Source organism: Epinephelus moara, chromosome 14, assembly GCF_006386435.1.
Source record: "Epinephelus moara isolate mb chromosome 14, YSFRI_EMoa_1.0, whole genome shotgun sequence".
NCBI classification, from domain to species: Eukaryota; Metazoa; Chordata; class Actinopteri; order Perciformes; family Serranidae; genus Epinephelus; species Epinephelus moara.
The window spans coordinates 2,364,868-2,389,250 of NC_065519.1; the positions used below are offsets into that span (position 1 = coordinate 2,364,868).

General features: G+C 40.6%; 1 protein-coding gene across 1 annotated transcript; it reads right to left on the minus strand.

Annotated features, from left to right (window-relative positions):
• Positions 1-1,166: 1,166 nt before the first annotated feature.
• On the minus strand, positions 1,167-20,267 carry slc39a8 (solute carrier family 39 member 8). Its single transcript, XM_050062148.1, has 8 exons — positions 19,715-20,267; positions 18,007-18,169; positions 13,339-13,508; positions 13,137-13,259; positions 10,125-10,283; positions 5,487-5,682; positions 3,406-3,590; positions 1,167-1,552 (listed from the first exon to the last, which is right to left on the minus strand). Exons 1-8 carry the CDS (start codon positions 19,940-19,942, stop codon positions 1,406-1,408), a joined length of 1,371 nt encoding a protein of 456 aa, XP_049918105.1. The 5' UTR covers positions 19,943-20,267; the 3' UTR covers positions 1,167-1,405.
• Positions 20,268-24,383: the final 4,116 nt, after the last annotated feature.

Genomic DNA, 24,383 nt, shown 5'->3' on the forward strand with positions numbered 1-24,383 from the left:
CGCACCATGTCACAAAGCTCACATCATCTCAAACATGACAATGAGTTCACTGTACTCCAATGGCCTCCACAGTCACCAGATCTCAGTCCAATAGAGCACCTTTGGGATGTGCTGGAACGGGAGATTCTCATCATGGATCAACTGTGTGATGTCATCATGTCAATATGGACCGACATCTCTGAGGAATGTTTCCAGCACCTTGTTGAGTCTGTGACACCAAGAATTAAGGGAACAACAAGCAAGGTGTACCTAATAAAGCGGCTGGTGAGTGTATTTAGACTACACCAACCAGATTGTTATATAATAAACTTAGATCTGTTTGCTAATTACCCAAACCATTTAAACATATATGACATGTTGTTCACAATATTTATTTGAATGGAAGAAGTCAGATGTTGCAACTGACCCCAAATACCAAATCAACTTGCTGAAAAATCAGCTGAAAGTATGCATCGTTGTATAATAACAGTAATTATTAATACAATAAAATTGTAGTGTTATTTATTAAATCAGTCATTGAGTCCTGTGTGCCATAAAGACAGCATATATTTACTTTTTTCAGCTTAAAAAGTAATTTTTAAAAAAGCATTTTAAATTAAATCCACAAAATAATATAAAGAACTTGTGAAATTTACCAGCTGGTTTTATAAGGTAAAAAAAAGTGTTTACAAAGAGAATATAATTTTAAGAGAATTGAACAGAATATATAAAATAAAGTACATTACTGAACATCGGTCCATTTGCATTGGTGATAAGTTTCTTTAATTTGTCTTCGGTATTCGTGGCGTCTCTTGTTGGTTATTGTTTTTTATTTGCCAATTTAATAAAACCATGAGAAACTAAAACAATGACTAATACAAACAATGTACGGCGACGTGGCTGAGAGCAAACACTTTAAATTGTAAATGTCATTTGATGTTGTGTTGATTTTTGTTGTCCTGTGACACAATCAGTGTTTAAAATTTGATCGACAGCAAAATACAAACTATATGCAAAGTGACAAAAATCAGAAAGACAAACTCAAATAACAAGCGAAGGTCACAGAGGTCACAGAACTCAGAGGTCAAACCCTGCTGCCGTCACATGTTGTCACATAAACACAGCTGGTGTTAGCTGACACCGCAGCACCAGTGAGGAACAATAACTGTGAGATATGTCACTTCATATTAAGACTGAAAAAATAATTTATTGTCTCCTCAAAAACACAATTTGACTAAGAGTTCATACATTAAATGATTGTAAAGATTTTCCCTTCTTATGGAGTAAACTAACGTGATAGTCAGAGGATATAAAAGCATCATTTTGGTTTTGTTTGTACAAAACATTCACATTACATTCATTTTCCCGCCCAGCCCAGTGAGCAGAAAGAGAAGCAGCTCGTATTATTTAAACTCCAGTTCCTCCGTCAGCCCAGTTTGATGGCTCCTGCGAACATGGTGATGAGCAGGATGATGGTGAACCCTGTGAGCAGCCCGGCGTTCTGGATCAGGAAGAAGACGACCTTGGTGGAAGTCTTCTCCTGTTCCCGTAATATGTTGTCCATCTCTGGAAACTGAGATGTGGAAAGACAGTCAGACAATCAGAAATACAATGGCTTCATTGTTTCACAGTAACAGGAAGTAACAATATAAGAACAGGAAGTTGTAGTTAATTTATGCAGCTGCAGTCATTTTGTTCCCACAAAGTTAAACTGGAAAAACAACCACATTTCTATCATGTGACTGCTGATGTCAACAGATCAGGTTTAAACATGACAGGGTGACCTCGTGGAGGTCAAACAGAGGTCATTATTTTTAGGATATTTGTCTTATTGTAAACAAATCCAACGAAGAGACCAAAACCAACAAACAGATCCAAATGTACAAACAATAATTCCCTGTGTATCCAAATGCGTCTGCACACCTTTAATCACCAAGGGACTGTTCTTTATTTATCAGGAGGGGGGTTACTGGGGTGTGACTTTGGTGTTTTGTTTGTTTGTTTGTTTGTTTCATTTTGACCCTCCCCGAAGCCTCACTGTAGCCAGAAACATGGTTTGTGAAGTTACAGTGACACTGACATTTGACCTTTGTCCACCAGATTCTAAACACTTCATTTGGAAGTCCAAGTGGACGTTTATGCCAAATTTGAGGCACCAAAGGACAGACAAGCCCAAAATATAATGGCTCCTGTCACGACATAAAAAGTACCGTTTATGTAATTATATTAAATAAAACTGAGTAATAATTTATGAAAATGTGGCACATAAAATTTTCCTGATTTACTTTAATTAAGTTTCTGTAATTGCTGTTTTTAAATTCTGTGTATTTCAACAGTGTTCATCATATTTAAAATACATGGAATTTATATATTTATTATGATTTTATTACATCACATAACGCTGCTGGTTTACGTTCACGTCCACATATAACGTGCTGGATACCCTGGGTGTGTCGGTTGTTGATGTTCTGGGACGCTGTGTCAGTTTACGCCTGTTACATGCATTGTCTGTTTTCGAAATACACTTCCATTCTCACAGGAAATGTCTGTGCTCGTTAGATGCATACTAAATCAATGTTTTTCAAAATAAACTTACAGCGTCGGTAAAACACCTTGTCTTTACATTTATTTCCTTGTTCAACAGAAGCCTGTGGTTAGGTTTAGAAAAAAAGTAAAAACCAAATAAATCCGCACAAATAAATCCGTGTAGAAGACGTGTGGCTCGAAATGTCTCTCTGAAACAACATTACAGTCCTTCTAGACAGGTTTTACTTTGCTAGATGTTTCTTTGGTCCAGCACCCACTCCACTGGACGTTGGGATGTGCGTGTCTTTTGTACTGTTTTTAGGTTTAAAAAAAACCCATCATGGTTTGGCTCCATATGCCTACAGGAAGCAAACACCGGCCTTCTTGGTGAAAGTCCGGTGTTGTTGGACCCACCCACCTCCCCTCCCTCCCACCCTATAGGTGCTTTTCACCTCCCTCAGTTACGTCATTTTCCGGTGGCATTTCAAACTGACGCCGCACGGCCACCACTGTGAAAGGACTGCTTTTCTCGTCTGCTTTGAAATGAGCACAAGTGGTGCCTGTCAATGTAACTCCAGTGAAACCTTCTATAAAGAAAACGAGGGGTTAAACAATATGAAAATTATGTTTTTGAGCATGTAAACATGTTTGAGTAGAAACCCAAAATACAAGTATGAACCTTAATATGAGCAGAATGTGGGACCTTTAAAGATTTAAATCTTCAGGAAGAAACAAAAGGCTTTGAGCTGAGTGTCACGGACAAGGAGAGACAGTCTTTCCATGGGATCTTTTGACGATAACAAAATACAGAATGACACTAAAAAAAAAAGATCAGATTTATAAATATAAAAAATGCTCAGCGGCCTGCACATGTAGCGTATCTGTCCTCAGGTCACTCACCATGTCTGCCAGTGCAATGTACAGGAACATTCCTCCTGCGATCGCAAAGATTGCATTGGGGGCAAAGTTGCTCCCGAGCAGGATGCCGAACACGAGGCCGATGTAACACGACACCGCTGACAGCAGGTTGAAGAAAATGGCCTGAGGGATGCTCATACCAGCGTTCAGCAGGATAACAAAGTCACCTGCAGACAGAACAAAACACGAGGGTTAAACCTGCACTGATATTATCCAACTCATTTATGTAGGGGAGACTGGGGATGGTTGTAACAAAGGGATAGTTGTAACACTCTCAGTTTGGCCAATTAGAAACGAGCTGTGGTGACATCATCAGCATAGTCCATGCCCATTTACAATTGGAGCTCACTGGTGAAGCCGCATGTCTCTGAGTCCAAATTTGTCTGTTCTAGAGCCAAAAAACAGTTTTTCAGGTGAGAAACCAAACATTTTCATCACAATTGTTTTTTGCATAGTGTCCATTGTGTTGTATGTACAATTGTTTCACTTACATAGGTTCAAGTAGTAGTTTCTCTAGTTTAATTTGATGTGTTTCATTAGTGCTAGCTTTGAAGCTAAATGCTAAAAACTGTTAGCTCTTTCATGGCTGCTAGGCATGGGGAGGGTTGTAACAGTTCTTAAAAAGTGTGGATTTTGGGCCCACGAAGCCTGCACCCCAGGCAAGGACATCTACATTTGCCACAACTGCCAATCAGATTAAAAATAGGCTATAGGTATTATGCCTTAGTTTGCTCAGATAATAGTTACTCTTCGAAAGTGTTTATTGTTCAACTGTTCAAATGCTGTTCAAACGTCAACCTTTTTTGTATTTATGTTATACATTTCTATTTATTTTAATATTATAATTATTGTATTCTTACAAGTTTATTATTCCTTCTTTATTATTCATTAAAGTGCTTGAATACATTTAGCCTATTGTGAATCTTTTTTAAGCACAATAATTTAATTGTTACATCCATCCCCAGCTAGTGTTACAACTCACCCCGGTACTGGGGTACGTTGTAACAATACACCTCTTTGTATTTGACATTAATTTCCATAATCTGTGATGGTGTAGTAGAGGTCAAAGTGTGTGTTATTTGTAGCAAACAAATATGGGTACCACATATCAAAATTTAAGCGCTCTAACAAAAAAAACCACTGAGTTACACTTGCTCAAACAAAAAGTGTAACAATCATCCCCGGTCTCCCCTATAAGGAAGAGCAAAAATATCAGGAAGCAAAACAGCCTATTGCCGACATGACTGTTACAGGGGTTTCTGTGTTTTAATTTCTTCAGTGTTTGGACTTGAAACACAGAAAAATCAAAGTTTGGGTGCAGTTCTGCAGAGCGTCAGCAGAGGTCGATAAAGATCAGATTTCTAATGGCCCTTTTAGTTGATGTAAAAAGATAAAACCAGCTTTTCATTCCTTGAAACCAGAGCTGGGGCCAAGTCATTGTTTTGCAAGTTACAAGCAAGTCAAAGTCTTTGTACACAGGTCCCAAGTCAAATGTTGAGTCACCAACTGTAATGCAATATTTAAAGAGTAGGTCTGATAATGTATTAAATTCACAAACATCATGAATGTATTTGATTCATTCATTCTGTAACCACTTGGGTGCTGGAGCCTGTCCCAGCTGTCACTGGGTGAGAGGTCACCAGACTATCACAGGGCTGACACATAGAGACAGACAACCATTCATACTCACATTCACACCTATGGACAATTTAGAGTCACCAATTAACCTGCATGTCTTTGGACTGTGGGAGGAAGCTGGAGCACCTGGAGGAAACCCACGCTGACACGGGGAGAACATGCAAACTCCACACAGGAAGGCTCCCCCACCCTGGGGTTTGAACTGGGATCCCTCTGACACTGATTTAAATATTCAAACCTGATGAACTACTGCTGCACTGCGCCATCAAATGGAGATATTCTGGATGTCTTGTGTCATCAGTTCAGTTAAGGATCTTTGGGAAAGTTGGGATCTTCATCAGAGTTTAAATAAAGTTTTATGGGTTTGAATAATGTTTGGCTGCACAGAAGGAGTTGGTAATGAACAGGCTAGAAGATAACCTCACCCAGCTCATGGGGAAACTCCTCACACACGATGGCAGTGGACGTACTGAACCCCGTCAGCACTGACACAGTGAACGAGGCGCCGATAGCCAGGCCGTCGATGAAGTTGTGCACAGCGTCGCTCAGTGTGATCATCCACGCCACTGTCTTGATGCTGGAGATGCGCTGTCCACGCAGCCAGTAGCACATCTTGACTTCCTGTCGGACACATGAGATGGTTAAGGGGACAGGATAACATTAGACCACAGAGGAGAGAGATGAGCAAACAGTGACCTAATGTGGATTCAGTGAGCCACAAAGATAAAACACACAATGATGTTTAAAAATCAAAGTTCAAATTGTCCAGAAAATTAAGGACAAAGTTGAACATTTTGCTTTTGGTATCTGATCAATACGTTTTCTCCTCAATAGTCAAAACTAGAGAACAAACAACACATTCAGATTTTAAATGACTTCAGTGCTAAGAGATTTTTTAACGTAAATTTTAAGCAAGACAAAGACTCAACAGCTTTGAGGGTGATCTTTAAGGGGACTGTATATCATATTCAGAGCGTATCTATAGCCTCTTTCTTGCCATTATGGCGTCTCGCCGCTCTGTATAAAAGGTACAATCACAGAACCGGGGGACAGAGTTGTCTCGCCTTTAAGTTGGCATCCCAGGTAGTAACAGTGCCGAAACAATGTCTCTATAAATGGGACAGCTGGCAGGACAGGATCATGGGCAGCATGTGTGTGATGTTTTGAAGACGTGTTATGTGGGCGACCCACCACGGGAGATTTAAAAAGTAGCTGTTTGCAGTTAGCAGCTAACTCGAAGAAGAAGAAGAGCAGCCAGAAATGACCACAAATAGTAAAAATAATGACGTCTGGGAAGGTCTTACCCTCCGAGCAGAGGACAAGATCAGCTGCCATATGACAGGAACAGTAAATGATCGTCATTACTACGGATCATGTCAGCGTTTCTAAAGTGATGTCGTTTCTGAGCTGACTTTGCTGTCTGCAGATGTAGGAGATGATGGATGGCGAGACACCTGCCAAGCTGCAGACCACTGTTCAAGACCAACAAAAAACTAAATCTGAGTTTTTGTAGTCGCCCGTTACTGGTCTTTTACTAACCATGACCAAGTAAGCCTAAATGTTCTCCCCAGCAACACTTTCCAGCTCCTCCTGGTGGATCCCGAGGTGTTCCCAGGCCAGATGAGATATATAATCCCTCCAGTGTGTTCTGGGTCTGCCCCGGGGCCTTCTACAAGTGGGACGTGCCCTAAACACCTCTAACAGGAGGCGCCCAGGAGGATCCTGATCAGATGCCTCGTGACAATAGGTGAGGGTTGGGACGTAGATGGACCAGTAAATCGAAAGCTTTGCCTTCCGGTTCAGCTCCGTCTTCACCACGACGGTCAAGCAACCTGTCCATCTCATGCTCCATTCTACTCTAACTTGTGAACAAGACCCCGAGATATTTAAATCCTTCGCTTGGATGTGCTCCCTCTGGATGTCTGAGCTCCTTCTCCTATCTCTAAGGCTGAGCCCAGACACGCTACAGAGGAAACTCATTTCAGCCGCTTGTTTCAGCGATCTCATTCTTTCGGTCACTACCCAGAGCTCATGACCATAGGTGAGGGTTGGGACGGAGATGGACCAGTGAATTGAAAGCTTTGCCTTCTGGCTCAGCTCCCTCTTCACCACGACGATCCACTGTTCCACGGCCATGTCGGAATCCACATTGTTCTTCCTGAATCCGAGGTTTGACAATTGGTCGGAGCCTTCTTTCCAACACCCTGGAGTAAACTTTTCCCATGAGGCTGAGCAGTGTGATACCCTGATAGTTAGAGCAAACCCTCTGGTCTGCTTTTTTGATAATGGGAACCACTACCCCAGCCTGCCACTCTACAGGCACCGTACCAAAAATATTTCACATAAAAACCTCATGGTGGTGTTTGAGATACAGCAGGTCAGGGTATCATCAGAGTCAGAGGGATTCATCCTCTGGAGATCATGAATGTCTGCACACAGCAATCCCTCCAAAAGTTTTACCAATCAACAGGCAGTTGCTGCCATGGCTAAATATCTTACTTACCAAACCCTTTAACCAACAAAGTCTGTCTATTTGGATCCACAAAATGTCAGAGATACTGCCGAATCAAACTCCAGGAAATATTTCCCCTGAAGGTAAGTGCAGCATTTACAGTGGAACTCTTCAATTACAAATATAATGGCACGAGTGTTTTTAATGGGAAACCTGAGAACAGGCGGACATACACAGAGCCTCTGGGTCCTGGTTAAAGATACTCTGCAATGACAAAATGCCCCTTTTATTAGCCGCCGACAAACAAGGAGTCTTTGTCCTCCAGCCAGACAATTCCAGCATTTACCAGGAGGGGAAGGATCTGAGGCCTTCGTCCCTCTGTGACACCAGCATGTCTGTTTGTTTAGTATTTTGATCCCTTGAGAGTGGGACTCCTCCATATGACTCCAGAGATCTTACTGTTAAACATTAACAGCAGCTCTAATCGCTCCATGTCACCGATAACAGCTCAATAAATTACTCTAAAAACTAAACGTACATGTGTAAAAACAAAGAAGTGTGTCCAAACCACATTAGAATATAAACACTCTCTGGCTGCTTCATCTTCTTTAGACAAATATTGCTCACGGTGGCACAGTTTCACTCTGTCATGACTCAAAGTGTAAATTCTGTCTGATAAGATGTTTTTAAATCAGTCATGTATTTATAGTTCTCGATGCATTCCTGTCAGGTGTGTCTGTGATAGAGGACTGAGGTGGACAGCAAATCTCTATCAAGCATGATTAATTAAGATAACAATTCAGGGAAAGCTCGCTGCTTTACGAGCTTATCTTATCATTAGATAAAACATGGGTGACTGCTGTGTGGGTTAACGTGGCGTGTGTGCAGACAGAGTAGATCTTGGTATATTTCCAGGGTCCTGTGTCTCTTTAATTTAATTTAATTTAATTTAGTTTATTTGATAGGGACAATGCAGGTTAACATAGTAACACTTCCACTCGTTTCAAACAAGTCAATGTGACTGATGTTCTGCATACAGAGATTATAGCTAATGCTAGTTTNATCTCCGCTGCCTCACTTGATGTCTTAGCTGACGCGTATATGACTGCGTCGTCTGCATAAAGCTGACAACCAGCCCCCAGACAGCTTTCAGGCAGGTCGTTAATGCAAAGACTAAAGAGCAGCGGCCCCAGGATTGAGCCTTGAGGAATGCCAATTTTATTTTGTTGAGGAGCAGACTTTTGTTGGTCAATCCTCACACATTGCTTTCTTGAATGTAAATAGGAAGCAAACCAACTAAGAGCTTGTTTGGAAAAATTTAATTTAGATAACTTTGATAGCAGGATGTCGTGGTTGACAGTGTCAAACGCCTTCTTTAGGTCGAGAAACACTGCACCCACGACATTACCCCCATCCATAAGACACTTCAGATTTTCGACAAAAGAGCAAATTGCTGTTTCTGTGGAGTGTTTATGTCTAAACCCAAACTGCTCAGGATATAGAAGTTGGTTCGACTCTAAATAATCAACTAGTTGTTCTGTCACAACTTTTTCCAAAATCTTTGACATTGCAGGGAGTATAGAGATTGGACGATAATTGCATAGCTGGTCTGTGTCCCCTGATTTAAAAATGGGAGAGACAACAGCTGTTTTCCATTGATCTGGAAACCTGCCTGACGTTATATAAAGATTTATTAAATGAGTTAATGGTTTTATGATAGAGGAACTATGCTGCTTAATAAAAGCTGTGTCCAAGTTAGAGACATCTTGGGATTTTGAGTTAGTTAATTTGTCTAATATTTTGCTGATTTTAGTTTCATTGACCTCTCTATAATAATATATAAACAGACACTGTAAAAGATTGGAGAGGGCTAGCTGCACAGTTCAAACTGCAGAAGCATGAAGGGAGATGGATGTTGCACATGAACTTTGAATAGTATTATATATTATATTATAATATAATACAATACTAATATAATGTTATATATTATATTAGTATTGAATGTTTGAGCCAAATTTGAAGAAACTGCCTCAAGGCCCTCTTGAGATATCACATTCACGGGAATGAGACAAAAGCAAGGTCACAGTAACCTCTGACCACCAAATTCAAATCAGCCTATTCTTGACACAAAGTGGACATTTGTGCCAAATTTGAAAAAAATCCCTTAAGGTGTTCTTGAGATATTGCATTCAGGAGAATGAGATAAATGCAAGGTCACAGTGACCCTAGACAACTAAAACCTAATCAGTTCATCACTGAGTCCAAGTGAATGTTTGGATGTTTGACCTTCTTGAGATATCATTCACGAGAATGAGAAGAATGCAAGGTCATCCTGACCTTGACTTTTGGCCACCAAATTCTGATCAGTTCATACTTGATTCAAAGTGGACATCTGTGTCAAACTGAAGAATTTCCCTCAAGGTCTTCTTGAGATATTGCATTCACAAGAACGAGAAGAATGCAAGGTCACGCTGAGCTTTTACTTTTGACCACCAAATTCTAATCAGTTCATCACAGACTGAAAGTGGATGTTTGTGCCAGATATGAAAAAATTCCCTCACGGTAAAATTAAAGTATTATTCTCAAAGTGACGTGACGAGGGCACTGGTACCTGAGAATCTGTGACTGGTTCTGGGCTCGGGCTGCTCCTGTCTGTGGCGATGACATTGATGCTGGTCAGAACGATGGAGTCCTTCTTCTCCAGAACGTTTCCGTTGTGCAGGGAGTTTTCCTGAGGCGGCTCTGCAGGAGTGAAGTGGCTGTGGCCGTGCTGAAGACGAGAGAGACAAAGGAAGTCAGCTGGTGAACAGAAAGAGACACTGTGTAGGTTCAATGAAATGATAACCTGAGGGGGTAACTCCTCATAAGATTTCTTTTTTTAAATTTAAAGTCAGCGACACAGGGGTACACTGCAAATACTGAACAGTAAAGATTCAAAACTGAGCAACAACCTTTCAAATTTCACTTGTAAATTTCAAAGTCAGCTTTAGTTTTCAATTTGTACCTTTTATTTCTTTTGGTGCCCTGCAGGGAAGTGTTTACCAGTGACTGAATGAAACTTGAATCAGTATAAACTGGTGTTACTGGGGAGCATCATATGCTACTGTATGAATGTAGAATGAAATACAGTTGCACAATGCCAGACTGACACAACCTTTCAAGCAATTTCACTGCTGCAGACAAATTTCAAATGTTGCTATGAAGTATGAGAGTTTTGTGAAAGGTGGTTATAAACCTCTGAGCTGTCTTAAGTCAGTTACTTTCTTGTCTCAAAGTCCCGATAAAATCAAACATGTTTAATATTATCATAAGTTTTTAGTCTTGGCTCATGAAAATACTGAAGTTCGATGATGTGAACACCGTCAACAACCAATAGCTGTGCTCTCTCCAGCACCAACAGGAAGGAAGTAAACATGGAGGAGACGCCGGCGAATGTGAACAAGTCTTTTCTCTTGTTCTGTGGAGTGAACAAGAGTCGGTGTTTCATTCGGCATGTCTCAGATCCTCCAACCAGCTCTTATTGTAGTGACAAATCTTAATTTTTGAAACACTTCACCTCTCATTCCCAGTCTCCTCCCACTAATACAGCACACATCCTGATTTAGGCGAGTGGTTGTTGTCCTGAGAACAACATTTTGCATGATTGCCCTGGGACAACAACTGCCTCAGCCAGTCAACACATCAAAAAAAGTTTAAAAAGTCAGTAGAAACTTCTAATACCACAACTGCCAACAAGTGTGTGTATCATGTAGCACGGTTTTCTACATATCAATTGTTTGATTATCTAATAACTTCCCCCACTGCCACCACAAAAACAGTGCTCTTGGTTTGTCATGTGCTTTAGATCAGTTCCCCATAAGCCTCACTTTCATTACGCAATACTTTTTATCTCCGGGCACAACCCTGGAAAAAAATAGGGCTGCAGTTTGAAGGCTAGCGCGCTAATACTAGCATGCAAATGTTAGCATGCTAATATTAGGGCGCTAAAGCTAGTCCACTAACTCTGGCAGCCAGAGACAAACATCTATGAGTCACTGTCCCTTTGACAATGGAAAGACAGAACACATTTTCTTGGAGTGACCTTTCTAAAGCAAGCAGGAATGAAAGTTAACGTTAGAGTATTCTGTTTTGATCAAGGAGTTAATGCTAAGCAGCTAGCGCCATAGCTAACAGTTAGCTCACCTTTGCAAGCTAATGTGAGTTTATTTCCATGGTGGCAAAATACTAACAATTAATCTAAAAAGCAAGTTTATATTTTAATGTCTGTATCAGACGAGTGTAACTTTCAGGTTGGGTCTCATCTTGTAATTTGTTGTTCCCAGGACTACAACCACAAAACAGGGCGTGTCTAATAGGCCCTACAGCTCGCAGAGAGTTGAGGCAGTAAAATCCAAAATTTAAGTTTGTACATAAATACAGTTATCTTTATGGATTATACTGATGCCAAATTGACAAGAATACTGTTGACATGTGACGCCTTTTATCTTGTGTTTCTAGACTTTTGTGTTTTTGCGGCCACGTAAGGATTTGTTAAAATGTCCCATTTCTTAAAGGGAGTTTGGTGTCATATTTTTCACCAGGAGCAGAATGGGAAATAATCTCAAAAGGAATCTAGTTGTAAATAGTCACTGTGAGATCTTTGCAAAAATCCTAAACTGTGTGACTAAATACTTTAGATGTCAGAGGGACTCACACTTAAGTCTTTTCAAAGTCTTTCAGTGAATGGTGAGCATAAAAGTCTGCAGCCAAGCTAGCAGAAGTTCTTTAAGCTAAATGCTAACAAGCTCATAATGACAATGCTAACACACTGATGTTTAGCAGGTATCATGTTTACAATGTTCATCATCTTAGTACAGCATGTAACATAAATAAAGTTAAATAAAATACTAATTTAACAGCACATGCCCAAAGTACAGACTTGTGCAAGTGATGCAGGAAACATCAGACTGATAGTAAATACTTAGATGCACTGCAACACAGGAGAGCTGAATTACTTCTTCTTTTAATTTAGTCTTTATTTGAAATGTTACAAACAACACAGTTTGCCCATGACTTCATCAGGTTATGATGGTGATGAAGCCACCGGCGAAACTGTCCTATTTTACCTGGACGTCATCGGAGCGATGTCGGAGTTCTTGATGTGCTGGAAGGTCCAAAGTTTCTAAAATATTTTACTCGTCAACATATTGTCTTTATAGATATATGGCAGGAAACCATAACAGCACCGGACACAGGTGGTTTTCTTGATGATCTACCAAACTACTGGACATAATCTGAGACTTTTATTCTGCTTCCTGCCTGTTTCCTGATTTTAATCCCCCTGTTAAAGTTAATATCAGGATATTGTGCTGCTAGAATAAAACTTATATTGACTGAAGGTCACAGTCTGCGCCTACTGCGTCGATGACCCACGTCCAAAACGATGACAACACTGATGAATAATGCACGTCACTACCATAAAGTCTAAGTGCCCTCAGGTTAGTCACTAATTAGCAGCTGAAGTCACTGATAAACTGGGATGATTATCTGGCATTTATACAACTGGAATAAAGGATATTACTCTGCAATAAAAGAAAAATGCTTTGCACCGAGTAAACTCACTCACTGCTGTGTGTTACCTCACCTGATGCTCTAACCCCAGAGCCAATCTCAGGACCTTCTCCACGAAGAACAGCATGTAAAACCCTCCAAATATTCCAACTGCATTGGCCACGTAGTTATCGGATTTAGGATCAAAACCCAGAGCCTGCAGATGAACAGGAGAACAGCGTGTTAGCTGATGTGTAAACAATATTTAGATCATTTATAAAACACCTGTCACAAACCTCTGGGATGAGCTGGAGCACAGCGTTGGAGAAGAGCGTCCCGATGGCGAGGCCGATGAAGTAGGTCAGCACTTTGGGGAAGTAAGGCTTCTTGGTGAAGGGGATGAGGAAGAGGCCGAGCAGAGCGGCTAGGTTGATCACAGTGACCGCCAGAAACCCGTAACCCCACACTGTCACGGCAGAAAGCAACGATACACACTTACTGATGTTACAGGGATAAATGTTGTTGAGATCTTTAAAGCTTTCAGCTCATTGCTGAGATGTGTCTGAGGCTTGTTTTGGAAAGAGACGTTTAAGTTTCTGTTATTTTGAGCTTTTTCTCTTTATTAACTCAGTTAAAGTTGAATTAATTATCATTATCCTCTCCTATCAGTTCTTCTTCTATAAATTAGAAACTTGTTGCTGCTGCTTGAACTTTAAAACTCATCACTTGTTGCAGATATTTTTCCTCAGGAATGTTTTTAAAACAACAGATCTGAATCACTGCAGGGGATTTAAGGACATCAGGACAGGACATCTATTGGCGGCCATATTGGAGATCCTCTGCTCTTGGAGCTTTATTGCCCTGGGTTCAATCTATGAACTTCCTCTCAGCCTGCCTCCTTTGGCCCCATTTCAACTGCACAAAACAAACCTGCTAGCATCTGGCTTTTTGATGTGATGTGTGCATTCACACCCGCTCAAATGACTCTGCAGTAGTCACGCCTATTTATTGGCTGTGGCTCTGATGAGTGGACATTGCACGTTTGTGGGTGAGACAGTTTTCTTGACTGTAGACATTGATATCTCCACAGCGGCTGAACAGATTTTTATCATTCAAACTGCATTTGGAACGTCCATTCGTCCCTTTGTGTTGTAAACTGTAAAGCTAGCCTGTACCAAACTCTCACAGTGTTGGTTGATATCAAGAGATATCAAGAGGGTCTTAGGTCACGACACCAAATCACTGGCATGCAGTTACCATCACTACAGGACATTTAAAGAACCCCACGTCTTCATCAGGCCACAAGCATCATCAGTGACTCATCTCACCCAGGTCACAAACTATTTTACCCTGCTGCCTCCTGGACGACGCTCCAGGTCCTTGAAAGCTCACACTCCCAGATTCCTGGAAAGCTCTTACCCAGGTGCCATTAAAGAAATAAACTATAAATAATCACACTAATAGATAAGGCAATAAAACACCTTTTAATCTAGCTCCTCGACGGCAGTGATTGAAAACAGATGACTCTGATAACTGAGAAAAGACCGATAACACATTTGATTAATCATCTGTTTAGGTTACAGCTCGTTGGCTAGCAAATCAATCATCTGATTCATCAGATTAGTTTTTCTCTTAAACTCTTTTGCACTGTGCTTACTAAACTATGAATATTCAATGTGAGGTAGAAATACTCGATCTGAGGCCACGGTTTTAGGGGCGTTAAACACATCTGACTGGTTTCATAGACCTCTGAGGTCTGACAGATACTCAGACTTTAGAGAGAGACGTCCTCTGCTGTGACAGTCTCCATCCATGTCAGTGAAAACATGGATGCTTCACACACAGAAGATCTATACAATCAGCACAGGTTCAGGATTAGAGTCACCAATTCAGTATCTGACCAAATGTCTCCCCTTCTGTTCCTGAGATATGATGTTAAAACATGATGATGTCACAGTCAAGCTGACCTTTGACCTTTTGACCTTCATTATTTTATCCTGTTAGACATTTGTGTCAAATCTTGGTCAGAATTAGTGAATGAATTCTGGAGTTATGGACAAAAACATGTTTTATGAGGTCACAGTGACCTTTGACCACTAATTTCTCATCATCTCATTGTAAGTCCAAGTAGACGTTTGTGCCAAATTTGAGGAAATTCCCTCGAGGCGTTCTTGATATATCGAGTTCATGAAAATATGACGGAGGCAAGGTCGCAGTGACCTTTGATCACCAAATTCTACTCAGTTCATCCTCGACTCAAAGATGTATGTGCCCAATTTTAAGTAATTCCTCAAGGTGTTCTTGAGAGACCATTGCAAGGTAATGCTGACCTTGACCTTTGACCACTAATTTCAAATCATCTTATTATGAGTCCAAGTAGACGTTTGTGCCAAATTTGCAGGAAATTTCCTCAATGTGTTCGCCAGGGAATTTCTGGTCTCTGCTATCGCCGGCATGGAGGCATTAGAAACAGCCAACTGAGCTTCAGTTTTCCTGCTGAACCACGTTTGAGGCCTAAATAGTTGCTGGGAACACTTGTTAAAAAAACAACCAGTTCTGTTGTTTGTTGGTAAATTTCAGCCATCGCCATCTTGGCTTTTTTGGAGCCAGAAGTAAGTTTGAAGCTGCTCACTCCGTCAGAGAAAAATGGATGTATACAGGACAAAATGTATTTATGTGTGAAGAAATTCTTTCTGTTTGCTCCTCAGCACACAAGCTCACAAGCTTCTTGTATTTGTTGGTTGTTCGTGTCATTTATAGTTAAATTGTTGTTAAACACACTGTCAGCCAGCATTAAACAGGTTTATGAGCTAAATTAGCCTCAGATACACAATGACATTTGCATGAAACCAGAACTTAATATGTAAAAAATATCTGCTGGTAGTAAAAGTAAATATTAGTGTGTTTAACCTTCTAGCTAGTGAGCAAGCAAAGACTGAGCTGACTTTTCTCACACCACAACTGTGTGATAGAAATTAAAATTAATGAACTGACAGGTCTCCTTAAAAAACAAAAAAATTGATGCTCATTGTGAACACACAGGTTTTGTTTTTCATTGTTTGGGCAGAGCCAGTTCTTCATCAGCTCCTCTATCATGATGAAACCCACATTTATTACCACAGAGTCACCAAACACATGTTTAACTCAACAAAAGAGATCATCTATTTATTTTCAGAGGGGAGATTCTGCTCATGAGGCCGATGAAGAACCAGCATGCATCATCGACAACACTCTGAACAACAGTCACAGTTGGTTGTGACTGTGTCAACAGCACCGAGGAGGAGGAGGGAGCGTTTGGCGATGAGTCTGAGAGGTCAGCAGGTCTGTGTGACTCAATCCAGGACATGAGGTGAGTGTTACGGCTCGTTTACAGCAGATTACTGCGGATATGACTTTATTTATAAGTCATGAGTGGAAGATACAGTGATGTCTCTCTAGAAAACAACCACTGTTTGTGCTGCTGTCCTGTTAAAACAAGCAGCGATGTCTCAGTAAAAACAACTGTTTTTACACGGTTCTATCCCTGCTGGAAAAACAGTGACGGGTCGCCACAGTCCATTATGTTGTATCGCCAGAACGGACAAACCAAACACTGGCTCTAGATAGGGCAACTCACAATATAGCATCAGCCACCGTAGAAATGTGAGGAGGACAAGCCGCAGGGTTGCCAGGTCCACTTATTAGCCGCGACTTTGGGCTTGTTTCTAAAGTGGAGTTGCTTATTTGGGCTTGCTCTCTAAACGTCACCTTCCTCTATATATATCCGTCTAATAAGTTATTTAGACGCATGATAGTTGCTTCTTCTGGGCTTGTCCTTGGAGGCAGATCTGATTCAACACTGGGAAGAATATCCATGCCTTTACGATGTGTCGTCTCCAACTTTGGTGACGTCACCGCGTTATCTGTTATCTCTGTCAGCGAGGGCTCGGTGGAGAAATCTTGTGGTGTGCACACACAGGTCGTTATGCAGTTGGCGAGACTCCCGATGACAGAAACACACGTCGGCAGGTATGAACACTGAAAAGATTACGATCGTCTCCGCGACGCAAATCAGGGTGAAAATTGTGTAATGTGAACTAGGCTTTAGGGGGCAAACCACGTGGAGTTTGATTGAACCAAACCAAACAGGGCAGGTGTGAAAGCACTCTTACTTATGTGGTCTCTCTTTGAAACTCGGTGCAGACTAATTTGTATCGATGTTTGAGCTGCTTGGGTGGAGACAGACGGTATTTTGTGATGATGCATCGTTGCATCTCACCGGTAAAGGGGCTAAAATTAGGGTGTTCGTCTGTGTTTTCATCAGTGCCTATCGGAGACGGAGCTGATAGACACTCACGGCTACTGCAGAGTCATTTGACCTGTGTGTGAATGCTGATCATAACTTGTCCCATCACATTAACGGGCCACATGTTTGTGCAGTGGAAAAGGGACTTTACACACTGTTCCTTTAAGAAAGAAGTGAATTAAGGTCAGTTTCTCTCCATACTTTCAGATTTCTGTTTTCATTATCAGTCAGTATGTTTGTTGACTTTATGTCGTCATGATCAAATAACAACTTCATGGGTTTTGTTTCAATGATGTGAATAAATCATCACAACAATCAACACTATCTTATTTTTTACATTTCCTGTCGTTTGCTTCTTTTAGTACTGAACTGAGGAAAATAAGTGTAAAAGAAAGAGTTGGTGTCGTTGGTTTTATTAGTTTGCTTCAGGGGATTTTTTCAGACAGTTTCCAGTTTGTGGGGACGACCTCTGACCCCTCTGAGGTCAGACCTGAACCTTAAATCAGACACAAGCCCACCTCCTCTTGTTTTTAGGGTTTACAGGCTCTTAAAGGAGCGTCCTCTCCTCCGTCCACAGCGACTGTCTCATACTCTGAGCCAGACCTCATCCAACAAACCCTCCTGAACTGTGAATTATCTGCATCAACAAATAAAGCCACGATGTGATGAAGCAACTCACCGCTGTAGTCGGCAGGCTGCAGAGCTTTGGGGGCGGTGTAGGGGCAGGAGGGCAGCAGCACCTGGGTCAACACGGCGGGACAGATCCTCCCCAGATGTCCCACAGTCAGCTGGCTGACATTACTGAACCCAAAGTGGGACAAGATCTGGTCGGCTGAGGGACACTGAGGGACACAGAGACGACTTCAAACAGCTTTGTAAATCTGTTTTTGTCTCTAAAATCCTTTGAGCTTTGGTTTTCTCACATCTGACGTCTTTAATGTGTATTTTTAATCTTTTTGTATGAAATGTGCTTTATAAATAAAGTTTTATTATTGTCAGTGGATAAAAACAGAAATACTTCACTGATCCATGTCACTCTGATGTAAACACAGAGAACTGTAGAGGTAGAAATAAGAACCATGAAAGTATGTAAAAATGTTAAAATAAAAATATGTGCATTATGCTGCAATATTTATCATTTAAATAGGTAAAATAAATGCTGTATGATGCATTACAATATAAAAACTATGTCCATTATGTAAAGTGTGCATTATGCTGCAGTGTGAAACATTTAAAAATATAAAATATGTATAATATGCTACATTACAATGTATAAAAAAGTTTAAGAAATATCAAATATAAATATATTATAAATATAAGAATATAAAATATAAATAAATATAAAAATGCATGACATGCTGAGTATGTAAAGTGTATAAAAGTATAAAATATGTGCCCTATGCTGCATTACAATATATTAATATATCAAGTTTTAGAAAAACAAAATATAAATATGAAAACATAAAATAAATATAAAAGATGTATAATATTTTGAGTATGTAAGGAGTGTAAAAATATAAAATACACACCTCATGCTACATTACAATGTATCAGAGTACGAATGTAAGGCTTTAGAAATATAAATATAAAAATATAAAATATACGCTTTATGCTACATTAAAAGGTATAAAACTGATGAGTAGAGTTTGAGAAATATTAAATAAAAATACAAAATATAAAAATATGAATATATTCTGTATACTATGTTATAATGTATTAATATGTTAAGTTTTAGAAATATAAATATAAATTTAAATATAAAAATCTGAATATATTCCTCATGCTACATTACAATGTATAAAACTAACACATGAAGTTTTAGAAATTTAAAAATATAAAATATCTGCCTTTTGCTACATCACAATGTTTTTAACTAGCATGTTAAGTTTTAGAAGTATATATTATGAATATAATATGAATATTAAAATATAAAAAAGTATCATGGAGTTCACCTAATTATTCTGTAAAGCAGAAAACAATAGAGTGGAGATAAAACAGTACTGAAGGACTTCAGTTACATTGTTATTATAAATTTAAATGCAAAAATAACATCTAAAAAGTAAAAACTATTGTTAAACAAAGAAATATTCGAAAAAAAATGTATTTAATCAAAATAAGTCCAATCATTTAACTACAAATATCTACACATTACAACACAATCAAATACAATAAAAACAGAATGTTTCCAGTATTTAATACAGTTTTAATCACTATAGAATGATGATTTCATTATTTATGACATTTTAAGTTAAGTTCTTAGTTTAGTTTTCTTTATAAATAATCTGTGTAAACTTGGTGTGAGTTCATATTTAACACTATAAACTGGTGCACTGGTGTAACTGATCCTTAATAACAGTAGAGAGTATATATGTTTTAGATGTGCTCACCTCCTGGTCTGACAGAGGGTTTCCTTCAGTCACAGCCTCAGATCTCCTCTCTGATATCAGCTGCAGTAAGTCGCTCAGGTGTTCTGTACTGATTGAGTCATTCCCACCGAAATACCGTAAAATATCCGTTAGAAACGTCTGTCCGTCCCGATCCGACACGTTTATACTGAGACACTGAGAGATCAGCACTAAGAGGCAGCACGGGGTGAAACATCTGGAGTCAAACATGTCTGAGTCTGTAGTTTGTCCTCAGTTAAAGATAAAAGCGTTGCTGCAGTGAAACATGTCAGTCAGAGCTGAGGAGGATCTGATCTGCTCTGATCCATGACACTCTGCTGAGATCCTTTAAGTAGCTCCGGCTTCTTCTCTGATTAGTTTATAATGCACACAGCTTCCTGTGATCAGCTCTGAGTGATCGATCAGCAGCCTGATCAGGATCAAAGATCAGTGAGCAGGAAAAACACGGAGCTGACCGACCGACCGACCGCGTGCACCCTGCCTCAAAGCTTCAATGCTTTCTATTGTGGCTGAGCTCCTCACTCGGTATGCAACGTGCTCACACACACACACACACACACACACACACACTCCTACTCGAAAGTGTGTGTGCAAAGGGTAACAGTGTGAGGTGGGATAAACAGCAGAGTGACTCAGTTTACTGCTGCTCCTACTGAGCAGTTTGAAGTTTAGAAAAAGCAAACGTGTAACTGATGTGTGCAGGGCTGTAAACATGGAGTCAACACTGGGGGGGGGGGCGGGGGGGGGGTCTGCCACACGGGGGGGGATTGGGGTCGAGGGTCTCCCCTCCCCCACTCTCTCCAGAAATAAAAAAAAAAATTAAAACTCACTTCCTGTCACATCATTTATCTTCAGCTACACACTGTGCTGTTAGGGACTCTTCTTTATTTATCATGAGCATTTTCAGCCATAGACACTTCTACTGTTAGTAAACAGTGTGAAGTTATTAGTGGGCGGGGCTTAGCTGGAGTCAAAACGATTCTCCAGCCAGCCCTAGTGTGGGAGCGCACTCTGACACAAACTGGAGCGTTGATAAATTGGGAGCGCTGTCTGAATGTAGCGTTGGGTTATCCAGAGCAGCGCACTCTCAGAGTGGCAGAGCGCACTCTGGACACTCTGTCTGTGGAGACGGAGCAGCAGAGCGCCGAGCGGAGTGAATGTGTGATTAACTTAACCGTTGGTTCATTCATGTAGAAATATAACGCTGCGTTTCTTCCACCAACAGGGCTCTCATTTTAGTGTAGAGCGTCAGACTGAATTTACCAACGCACCATGTCAGGTCACTCACTCTCCGGGACCGCCAGTGTTACTTGAATAAGTAAACACTGACCAACGGGACCAGACTGGCCGACCCGTATGCTCTCACTCAGTGGATGGATGATGTCACAGGAAGCCAATCTTACAAAGGAGGACCACACTTGTTTGTTTTGCTATGGAAGCTAACGTTAGCTAATGTGCTAAAAAGTTAGCGTTCCAGAGAAATCCAATATTCCTCTTAAAGGAAGTGGCCACTTTAGAATGAAGATACAGACAGTACTGACTGACCCTCATGTCGACAAGAAGTCCAGTGATGTTTTTTAATCCACAAAACTCGTTCGGGGTATCGGAGGATAACGGCTAGCCGGATTTTTCCATACGCTATCGGAGGATAACGGCTAGCCGGATTTTTCCATACGCTTGAAGTGCATGGAACCCACGTCCAAAATCATTTTGAAAATGTAATAAAACTCCGCTAATGCATTTCAAAAACGTCAGAACGGCTCGTCCGTCATAACCAAAGTGCCCTGAAGCCGCGGCATGCAAAACTGACTTGAAAAGACTCGAGAACGTCTCTGAACGTTCTTGAGTCTTGCGCAAGTTGCCATGTAAACACAGCACGCCTGCAGGTTAACTGACCACGGTGAGAAATGATGCTATAAAAGTGGAGTAAATTACGTCTTTTCACGCCAGTTTTGCATGCCACAGTTTCAGGGCACTTGGATTACGACAGACGAGCCGTTCTGACATTTTTGAAATGCATTAGCGGAGTTTCATTACATTTTCAAAATGTGGGTTCCATGCACTTCAATATTTATATTATTATATTTTCCAGCTAGCTGTTATCCTCCGATACCCCCCAACAAGTTTTGTGGATTAAAAAACTACACTGAACTTCTTGTCGACATGAGGGTCAGTAAGTACTGTCTGTGTTTTCATTCTGAAGTGGACATTTCCTTTAATACCTCCCCAGTTTTTACAGTTTCTGGCTGATAAATGGTGTAATTTTGCCGATTTTTAGCGAATACATGCTATTTTTTCTTTAAAAATCGACTGTTGAATAAATACAAAATACAACCATTTAAATCTGTAAGCCCCTCCCCTATTTGACTCACCACCCCCTTTTAGCACCACCCCCTCGCGCTTTATTAATTATGAACAGTCCCTCGTGTAAAAACATGTCGAACATCACAGTAGCATCCTTGAACATCTCTTGAACCTCTGGTTGCCATAAAGTCGTCATCATAAAAACCCACTGACTTCAAGCCGTAGTGCTAAAATGCAAACTCATGAAGGAGTTTTAGGACTTTAGGACAGAATTATGATCTATTTAAGGTAGTTACGTATTAATTTCACATTCTGCAGGTGGAGGTCGGGGACCACTGATACTTTATTGGTTTTCTGTTTATATTGAGCTCTCTGCTTTTCTGTTTTTCCAAGATCTAACTCTAACTTTGAGGCTCCACCCCTCTCATGACATCATGTGGGACAAAGCAGGACACAAGCTTATTACTGTGAGAGGAGACTGACCGTCAGACAGATGGTAGGCTTTACATTTGTCACTGAGCTGTGACTTGAGCTGAGGGGGGGGGGGGGACAGGCACAGGGAGGAGCACTGAAGGTGTGAAACTGCATCCAGCTGCTAAATGAATCACACTCAGACTCAGGGAGGAAGTAACTGAGGCAGGAGGGAGGGAAACACAACTCACTTCCTGCTTGGATCTGCTGACTGCTGCAGAAATCCTAATGCTTCACCATCAGAGAGGATCTCTACTGTTGTGTCAGGACGTCTTTAGAGATCCTGTTGTTCTGCTATGTGACCACAGCTTCTGTAAAGACTGGCTGAAGAGAGAAACCAACTCCTAACGGGGCCTTAAAGAAGCTGTGTGACGCCTTACAGGAGTGTCACAAAGGTTCTCGCATCTGCAGAGATTCAGAGAAACACACCAACCACAGATTCAAACTCGTCGATGAAGCTGAACGACAACACAAGAAGGAGCTTCAGGAGACTCTGATGAAGTCAAAAGATTCTGAGGAAGTTAAAGTGAAGTCTGAACAAACAGCAGAACACATGAAGGTCCAGGCCCGAAGCACAGAGAGGCAGATTAAGGTGCAGTTTAAGAAGCTTCACCAGTTTCTAGAAGAGGAAGAGGAGGCCAGGATGGCTGCACTGAGGGAGGAAGAGGAGCAGAAGAGTCAGATGATGAAGGAGAAGATGGAGGCTCTGAGCAGAGAGATAGCAGCTCTGTCAGACACAGTCAGAACCACAGAGGACGAGCTGAGAGCTGAAGACGTCTCACTCCTGCAGTGGGCAGAGTCCAGCAGCGCCCCCTGCTGGATGATCTGCTCTCAGGAGCTCTAATAGACGAGGCCAAACACCTGGCACACCTGACAACATCTGGAGGCTGCTGTCTCTGTCCCAGTATCACACTGCTTAGATCTTTGGACAGGAAGAGGTCTGTATCAGCAGTGTTTGGGTCCAGAATCACAGGAGTGTAGGAGACCTTCATCTTGATCCAGATGTTGATGTGTCCAAGGACCGTTGGAAATTTGAATTTCTGTTTTTACAGTGTTTTTTTTTAAAGAAAACACACCTTCCAACAAAGATTGACTCTTCTTTCATGTTTTCTTTAAAAACAAGAGTAAAATAAATAAAAAATAAAACCATTTAAAGTTGTATACTCCTCGTCTAAGCCACAATAAGAACATTAGTCCCTCCCATGTGCTTAAAAAAATTATTTGGCATGCCTCCCCCTCCCCCCTTATAAGTAACGCACAGTCCCTTACTAAAAGTAGTACTCCAGGATGAAGTATTGCATGTTCTTACAGTTGCCACTGACACACAGTTGTATAAATTTTTAATCAAGAGCTCCAAATATGTGGCAATCCTACATTTTCCCGTCAGTATCAGGTAAATGTTTTATCATTTTGGTTTGCTGTGTTGTTCTGTGTACTTATTGTGCATTCTCACGCATTTATTTTATGAATGTCGCTTTAGTTTAACTTTATTTTGTGTTGTAGCATTTCTAATCTGTTATATTTCCTTTCAGTTTTAATCCTTTTTGTATCTTCATCTGCTCTGTCTCTTGTTCAGCTGTAAAACAAAACTCCCCCCTGAGGATCAATGACAATAAAATGTTTTAGTATATATATATATATATTCCATATTTCTTTTTAAAACTCTGAATCACATTTGATGCGATGAGGATTTTTTAAAACACTGATCAACAGAATAAAACATTTTAATGTTAAAAACAAAGCTCCGGTGATTTATGGAAAGTTAGTGCAAATATAAAACAGATTTTGGACAGAACTGTCTGTAACATGACACATTCATGAAGTCAAGTATCAGAGTCTGTTAATTATCTGAGAGATGTGCAAAAAAGCAAAATAG